At 39.0% G+C, this 8981-nt stretch overlaps 1 protein-coding gene across 1 annotated transcript; it reads right to left on the bottom strand.

Moving 5' to 3' along the window:
* Positions 1-109: 109 nt before the first annotated feature.
* On the bottom strand, positions 110-8974 carry tdp1 (tyrosyl-DNA phosphodiesterase 1). The gene is made up of 16 exons (XM_058628808.1): positions 8842-8974; positions 7550-8152; positions 7235-7278; positions 6611-6666; positions 6023-6119; positions 5862-5896; positions 5441-5533; positions 4717-4887; positions 4489-4567; positions 3629-3805; positions 2579-2627; positions 2395-2461; positions 1905-2012; positions 1669-1771; positions 1341-1449; positions 110-557 (listed from the first exon to the last, which is right to left on the bottom strand). Exons 2-16 carry the CDS (start codon positions 8148-8150, stop codon positions 484-486), a joined length of 1863 nt encoding a protein of 620 aa, XP_058484791.1. The 5' UTR covers positions 8151-8152; positions 8842-8974; the 3' UTR covers positions 110-483.
* Between the last annotated feature and the right edge of the window lie 7 nt (positions 8975-8981).

Raw genomic sequence — 8981 nt, 5'->3', positions numbered from 1 at the left:
TAGCCACATCATGTTAAGTGGTATAGTACGCAGATCAATATGTATAAAGTTGTTCTTCCACATTAACATAACATTTTCAAATCAACATTTACAAAACAGATAACACATGTTACCAGTGTTAATTATTTATTGGTACAAAAACATGAAGGTCTATACAGTAGTAAAAAATATAAAAATAAATGTGAATGACAACTACCACCTAAATACAATGTTATAGAAATAGTAGTATTAGGTGCGTGTGTGTGTGTGTACTTTAGGACCTTTTTGGGCATAAACACTGACCTTGTCAGGGCCGGTAGTCCTCATGGTGACTAAAACCTGGTCCTAATGAGGCATAACCCAGTTTCTGAGGAACTGGGCATGATTTGTGGTTTTGTGGTTAGGTATTAACTGGTTATGGTTAAGATTAGGGACAACACTTTGGTCAGGCTGTCGAAATGAATAGAGCTCAATAGCTGTGTGTGTGCGTGTGTGTGTGTGTTTTCAGGAGGGAACCCAGATGTTGCCATGTGTGTCGGGAGCTTGGTTGTACGGAATGTTCCAGATCCAAGGCTGATCTGAAAACAGGGAGAGAAGGGAGGTCAGTGGCATTAGATGGATACTAATGAGTGTTAAATAACATTACATCAGACGACATGGAAGCATTTGTGTCTGACTCTCACAGGGTTAATCATACTCCTGTCATGTCAATCATTATCAGACTTTTAAGTGATGTCTGTTTGTTTGGTCTTGGTGTCTGTTAACTGCACTTTACATCCAAAATGTTGTGTCTCTGCCTTCATCTTCTCTTTCCGTTGCCTCTAAAAATGTGTCAGTGCTTCATACAACCACACCTCAAAAAAGCTGAATCACTGTAATTGTTGTTAAATTATACCTATTTATATGGGTTGGTTTACAGACGTACTGCAACACGGTAAAACTCATGCATAACTGAATATACTAAAACTACGAAAATGAAAACAATACACCAGGTTTTTTCTCTGTCAGCTTAGTTTACAGGTATGTGTTTGAGATGACTTTCAGCCTGAACTGAGAGGAATAAAAGATGCTCACTCATTTGTTACACTAGGGAGAATGCAGTGTATGTGACTGTGGCCTGACAATTTTAATTACTGGGATTAGGTGTTGTGTGATATGGGGGATGATGTGACGTTTTAGGATTAGGTGTCGTTTTATTCCATTCACATTTTGTTCTGTTATTAATTCATTGTTCCGTCTGCCATTTTATACAAGGTTAATGTTTTATTGTACACTGTCCCTTTCTAAATAAACAAAATCACAAATGATATACCTCGGTATGAACAGCATTATTAAACACCATGTGGTGTTCAAATGTGTACCTTTAGGAGAATAGCATGTAGGTGGGAGGTCAAAGGGCACAGGGAAACTGAAGGATGATGAGGAGGAGGCAGGAAATGGATTTTTATGAACGGGAAAAGTCTTCATGCCCTGTAAAGAGACAATCATTGCACATAAAGACACACCTCTACATGTGTAATAAGATGAAGTCAGCACTGACAACCATACTTCAAAAAACCTGAACTATCACTTTAACATATTATGTGTAAGTCTGAGTATGATGATTGTTTTTGCAGGCTTTGTTTTGGCAACGGCAAAACAGATCATACATATTGGCCTAAACTTTTTGTTCATGTGTGTTGCACTTACAAAGGCAGACGGCACATAGAGGACTCCCAGCTCATATGAACGAACCATTATCTGAGTGTTGTTCTTCTCCAGTGCCCCCCACGCTGCCTTGGACAGGTTGGCACTGCAGCACAAAATCAAATGATCATTTCAGATCTTTTCTCAGTCACGTGCAGCTGGTTTGTCTGTCTCTGCATTTGAAATAAACAACATGAATCACGCACCTATGTACAAATAAAGACATTAAACAGTTTCACCTTGTGACAATAAACCAAGCGAGCTGCGTGAAATCTGGTGACGCCCTCATGTACGTCTTGATGTGTGGCATCGCGTGACTTCGTCCTGTTGTATTCGCCATCCAGCGACTACACACAAACACGTGATATTTCAATCAACGGTTGAATTAAATGTTGAAAACGTAGTTCTATATTGAAAGCTGCCTAAACCACCAACCTCTTACAGTATTTACAGTTATCTAAATATTTTGCTGCTAACCTTCTAAGCAATGTTCATTAAAAATAATACATCTTCTCAAATGTCTTCAATTGGAATCAAATTAAATTAAAGAAAAATTTAAAAAGTAAAGTAAAAAAGCACTTATAAGAGAATGGAACAATGAGAAAAATGTCTGCCGGTAATCACAGCTTCCCGGTGTGTGTTATCATCTGTGAACCCTTAACAGAGGGACTGAATCCGGATGAGTATAAACTTGTATGAACAAGTATGAACTGATGTGAATGAACTTACTGAAAGAAGGAGTGGAGCCAAAGCTGTTTCTGAGCCGTTTGTATGCTGTAGGGAAGAGAACCTCCCGCTGGAGGACAACGCAGGAATTAAATCACAAATGCAAGAGACAAATCATTCAAAAGCAATATAACATATAGTAGCTGGATATATGAAAATAAATTAAATTGCTAAACTGATTACTCACCTGGATAACCTTCTAAACTAGTCCTCACATCTTCAACTGATGGATACAGCTGCAAAATGTCAAACCATTAATTAACAAAGTCTCAGGGCATCTTTTTTTAGACATACAGACTGTACTGCCAATAGCAGGTGTTTCAATATACTGTAAGTGTCAAACACTTTCAGTGGTTTATCCCATATTTCAATACATTTCAATTCATTACAAAAGTTACACATTATTTTACAGCTCAGTTTTATACAAAATATTCTGCCTTCTCTCCCAGACCTGGCAAACAAAATCTGCTACCAAGGTAATGCCATTTTTGCAGGGAACGACGCTGTTCGCTGACATTAATAAAATACGTTTTTGCCAAAGTTAAGGACATGATTGTTGTAAGTTTCCCCTTAGCGCCCCCTAAACTGCCGACCAGGAAGCTGTGAATCTGTATGCCAACTTTACAACGTTACAGACTCCAACTCTAATTAACTTAAATATCTTGTTGTATTGTATTATAATGTGTAAGTGTTCTCTTGAGTAGAATGAGGGAAAAATGGATCAGAAAGTTGTGGATATAATGTGCAGGTCTGGAATAATATCCGCTGTGGCTGTTTCTATATTTGTCAAAAGCACTGGGGGTACTGTAAGGATCAGATACAATCAGTCTGTCACATTGTGTGATTTTTTTTTTATCTCTGTGGCTTCAAAGTGCACATTGAACTCTTGGAGCTTGAAACTGGCACTGGTACCCTTTCCAGCCAGCACGGCACTGTGAAAAAACTGAGTCACGTGACGTCCATAGCTTTATAGAAAAGGTTCCCATCTTTAAAATCATCCATGCGAAACAAATCAGCACATATAAAGGACATAAAGGATGTTGCCATTAATAGAACAAGACATAGAAGAGAAAATTGAAAAGCAGCTGTTAAAAACCATAAGCAGGGAGTGTAAGGAAATTTGTAACCACAAAATGATGCTTCTATTGATTAAAAATGCAGAAAGAACCACGTATGAAAACTTAACATGAACTGTTTTTTTTTTTTTTTTTACTGTCTCTCTCGTAAAGCTGCATACCAAGTGCATGGGGGGGTCTGACCGAAGAGAGGATTTTCCCAATGTGGTCATGGTGCGCTGAAATTCCCCTGTCAACCATTTGGTCTTATCCAGTCCCATTGAGCCAATGCTGGAAAACTGGCCAATCACAGGCCACCGCTCCTCACCAGGAATCGGCTCTGTGTGCTCATACAACAGCTTGAAAGATGAGGAAAAAAATGCATCACAATTAGAAACGTCATGTTTTATTAAGATCCGGGCAGGGTTTATTCAATATCCTAGCATTATACTGTGTGTATATATATATATATATATATATATATATACATGTATATATATATATACACATATATATGCATTTATATATACTGTACATATGTATACTGTGTATATATATATATATATATATATATATACATATATACATATATATATATATATATATATATATATATATATATATACATATATACATATATATACATACTGTATATATGTATACTAGGGCAAAGCTTTACTGCCACGTCTTTATCAGACTGAGCAGGCAAACCAGCCAGAGCACATGTTTCAAGTTTTGAGGACAAAGCTTACTATGCAAACGGAGAGGAACATTATCAATGATATATTCTTTCTGGTATACCACACAAACAGCCCATTTATATTAGTATTACTGCAGCAACCATGTTTGCTCCTTTATTATCTTCAATCATCAATAGTGTTTACTTTCCTAAATCATCCATGTATGCAAAGCCTTTCTCAAAAACAAACACCACAAAATGCAGTCGCCATCTCTGTCCATGTAGTAAAGATATATTACACAAATATGAGAAATGTAACTACTGACAGTTTGTTCTGGACAACTGTATATTACTTTAGTTTACCTTCCTCAGCCTCAGGTGACCCCAGCGTTCCATGTCAGAGCCAACATACCTGCCTGGTGTCGAGCCAACCAGATAAACCCTGATGAGAACAGCATTATTGTAACCTGTTATCCAGATTTCGCATTCTTGAATAACTGATATCCATTTTAAGTGGGTCTGTGTGACATTGAGAGCTGCTGTTACATCCCCTACTATGCTCATGTGTATCTGCAGGTGCCTCACGTTTACCTGGTCTCCGACAAGTCATGCTCTTTGATCCGTTGGATCCACTCCTCCAGCTCTGGTGCGCGGTACGATGCCAGGTATTCCAGCAGGTCTCTCTTAAAGAAGGTGGGCGACTCACCTGCACTCGCACTGCTGCCCTTTGGTAACCGTGGAAACAGAGGGCTCATCCACATCCTGTTTGGAAAGTAACGGAGGCACATCCTTAATTAAATATGGATACAATGGGACAAAAATAAAACAACTAATGCTCAGAAGTTGACATTTTGTCATGTGACTGCTGCATTGGCAGACATTGAACAAATCACCCATAAGTATGTTAAGTGTATAATTACTTTAAATATTGTTTTTTCTTTTATATGTGCCTCCCATCTTACAGAGTCCTTTATTTGTTACAACCTGCAGTCTCACCATTAGATGTCACTAATGTGATGTGTTCAGTGGACCTTTAAATAGTTCAAGCTTTCACTGATCTCGTGTTTGCTCAGTGACATGGGCCTCTCAGTCTCTGGATTACGACGATAAATCTAGCAGATTCTTTTCAAATATCCTGCAACATTTATTTATCAGTAATCCAAAGACTCCAAGAGGTTGTCCTGTCCCCTGACCGACCACCAAACACATTCATGAGGTGATGAAAGGAGGGCTGAAGGTACTGCTGACATCATCAATGGACAGTAAGTTTCCGTGTGATTTCATTATGATGGGGAAGAAAGAGTGTCAGACTCACCCTTGTGTTTTCTGGTACCAGTCAGCTCTGATGAGGTTAGAGGTCGTAATAATGACTCTGAAGCCTTCCTCATACCAAAGCAACATCATCTTACTGCACAACGACACAGTAAATAATAATTAGTTTAATACAAAATGCACAAAGAATTAAAAATACAACTTGAAAAGCTATACAGTGTAACAACTGTACAATAATAATACATCAGAGAGCAGACAAAAAAGTAATTCCTGTCGTTATAACTGTAATTGATTGCACCTGAGCCTTTCCACCCAGTCTAATCAGTCAGGCTAATTGAAAACATCTGTGTGGGTTGATAAACGGATGAAACACCAGCAGTGATGTTTGAGCAACAGCAAGGGCAAAGTAACAATCAGCAGGCACCGTGAATGAACAACACCAGGCAAAGGAAGGTCATTCTTACGTGTGGTGAGTTCCAAAGGCAATATCCAGCTTGGCCTGTTCAATTACATAACACATATTAGTCCCATTTACAGAAAAGAACAGTGTCCTTAAAGTTCCTTTACAGGTAGTTAATGATATCAGCAAGGTTGCTCATTGTTGTCTATGGCGGTGAGATTGTACCTGGCAGAATTTAACATGTGGAAAAGGCTGAGCCTGCTGGACCAGGCGGGCCTTGGCCTCTCTCTTATCTCCATGGACAATCAGAACGGGACGATCCCTGAAAATAGAACACAATTCACTGTCATAAACTACTGTAGTGAATTCCTAATAACAATAATGATAATAAAACTAAGTCAATAAAGTAATAACTTGCCAGCAATGAGATAACATGTCTGAAGCAATAACGTAATAATAAGATGTTACATTATTAACCCTTATTACATTACAAAACAGCAACTTTCATGTCCCTAGCAGTTACTGTTCGGTCACAGAACAGAAAAGCAAATTAACAGTTGTTATATGAACGGTAGTTACTATGATATTAGCTGCTATAAATGTTAATATCTTAGTATGAGAAAAAAAGCCTAAAACTTAGCTTCACAAATAGTCTCTGAAATTGATTATATTATTTATGCTCTGAGAGAAGTTATTTGAGATATTTTTTTTCCCACTATCATTAGAAAGATGCTCATAGACAATAAAATGATTTCACTGTTGGAAAACCTGGGTTTCTTCTACTTGTGTAAACATGACGGAGGCAGACCTCACCTGAACTCTGTAGGATACTGTTCAACCATCCAGGCAATATCAAAGCAGTAGTTAAACTATGAAGAAGGAAAGTATGTTAATAGTTGAAAGTTTAGCTTATAGTATAATTTTAGAGTCTACACAAATGCACAAAAGCATTTTAAAATATGTAATATATGAATCTATACATTCATCAGCTTTTATAGCTTTCTGACCGTGCTCTTTCTGACCGTGCTCTTGGTGAAACACATTTGTGTGAAATGTATGCACTTTTTTGATTTACATAAATTAAACACAACAGGTACAATCAAGAACAAAACAAGAAAGTATGCATGCAAGTATAAAACTACAAAAAGTCAAGGTCTTGAAAAAGTCAGGAATTTTTATTTGGGAAAAGGGCAACACAAAAGTCAGCCTCTTGGTGGCAGTATAGTCAGGGAGTCACCAAAGTAACCAGAAGAAAAGGACTGATCCAACAAATGACAGCTGTAGAGCCATGCTGATAGTGTGGATAAAACACAGGACAATTTCTGCCACACAGTTATAAACCTTCATCAGTCAGTCAAGATTAAGTCTCTTATTTATGGGATAAGATGCAGGGCCACTGACCCGTGTTTGAGAAACCATTTCAATATGGTTACTCACCTGAACAGATTCTTTCAAGGTTCCAAATAATGGGGAGAGGATGTCTAGACAAAAGTAAAACAATGACAAGATGATGACAGCTGGTGGAAGCTTTAGTGATTTCACTGATTACAAATGTGAGAAATATGCAGCAAGAAGACCAATCAGAGGTATTAGAGGTCAAAGCAGACGTTCTATGGTCATGGGAGATTAAAACTAAGGCCTTCATTTTGCTCTCAATAGATAACATTGCTTCACTATGAAAAAAAGCTGAAAGTAAGTAGTGCGACGTTAGAGCCGAGTGCACCAGAACTAACCAGACAAAACAGGTCTCACCTCTTATGTGCAGCGCTCCACTGTTATACTTCCTGTCCAGGCCTGTGACCTTGTTGAGGTAAAACCTGTAGGGGTCATTCGAACAAGGAATACTGGACTCAAAGAAATCATCTGGCTCATCGATGTAGTAGAGTCTGCCGTGAGGGCTGGGGGGTCGCTCGGTCTTCACCTTTGGTTTCTTAGCTTTGGGACTTGGAGGTGTACTTTTTGGCAAATTACTGACACCTTTCTTCTTCACATCATCATCATCACTGTCTGAGAGAGCCCAGCCTGAACCATCTGGCACCTCTTTCTTCCGCTTTCCAGCCAATGAAGGACTAGTTTCATACTTCACTGGATTTAGCTGGTTCTTTGCAGCTAACTGTCGGGCCTCAGAGCCAATAACAAGTGAGGATACAGGAGACTGAGCTGGTTCAGGTTTCACCTGTGCAGTGACTGATCCTGGTTCAGGGCCAGGGGGAGAGGCACTCTGATGTGGGATGTGGATGGATACAGCAGGTTGCTGAGGCTTAGATGCTGTAGTGCCAGAAGGAGGAAGAGCCTCTTCCTCATCTTCGCTGCTGGAAATGGTCCACCTGCCATGTTGACTGTCCTGAGACATGCCTGGGCAGAGAAGCAGAGTTCAGGCATTAACTGATGAACAGGATGAGGGAGCATATTGTAAACCTAATCCCCCTCACACCCTTTCTGCAAGACTATATTCACAAGCTCTGGTGTTGCCACAAACTCTGTCATTTCTGGGCAAACATTGATGATATCAACACTGAAGTGCTTAAACAAGATATTATTCCAATCCCATACGTGCCCAAATTCATTTTATCCCTGAAACGTACCATCTTACAGGCAAATCTGGTTTGGTCATTACAAAATGCCTTATTCTAAGGTTAATTTCTATAAAGGGAGCTACTATATGGAATGCATTGTCCACTGAACTCAAAACGGTCAGAAAGCATCTAAAGACAGCATTGGAAATTGGCTACAAATGTGATACATAACATCTGATCTGCTGTGCAGTTCTCAATGTTACTACCACGTCTGTTTTCCAGATGAATGAGAGCCATCATGCACTTTCTGACACTACAATCAGAGGACACACACACACCATTGATTATGAAAATAATCGTTCCAATGATACACGGCGGCGTGATTTAAAAGCATAGCTCATAAGATGTGTACTCAGGAGAAAAACAGCTGCTATAATAATAATAAATTGGATTTGGTGTTATATTAAGGTGAGAATCCTGTTCAAACATCGTATGAGCAGAGCCTAGTGTGTAAAGTGTTTGCTTTACCACGTTCAGATAAGTGAGCTGCAAAGATTCCAGTCAATCCAGCGCTGATCGAACTACACACGCAACAAAACGCAATACAGCACTGCGGGACATGAGCTGGGAAATGTGTCCGAGCTGAAACGCTGTCTCTATTTGTAGTT

The sequence above is a fragment of the Solea solea genome, chromosome 5, assembly GCF_958295425.1.
Source record: "Solea solea chromosome 5, fSolSol10.1, whole genome shotgun sequence".
Lineage (NCBI taxonomy): Eukaryota > Metazoa > Chordata > Actinopteri > Pleuronectiformes > Soleidae > Solea > Solea solea.
This window is presented reverse-complemented; position numbering and strand designations above follow the sequence as displayed.

What these genes read in the sequence shown, in the direction of transcription:
- tdp1 (XM_058628808.1), bottom strand. Translation starts at nt 8,150, where the DNA reads ATGTCTCAGGACAGTCAACATGGCAGGTGGACCATTTCCAGCAGCGAA. An exon ending in CAGACCCCCCCATGCACTTG is followed by an intron (nt 2,628 to 3,628) that starts GTATGCAGCTTT and finishes GACATTTTGCAG; the next exon opens with CTGTATCCATCAGTTGAAGA. An exon ending in GCTTGGTTTATTGTCACAAG is followed by an intron (nt 1,772 to 1,904) that starts GTGAAACTGTTT and finishes TTTGTGCTGCAG; the next exon opens with TGCCAACCTGTCCAAGGCAG.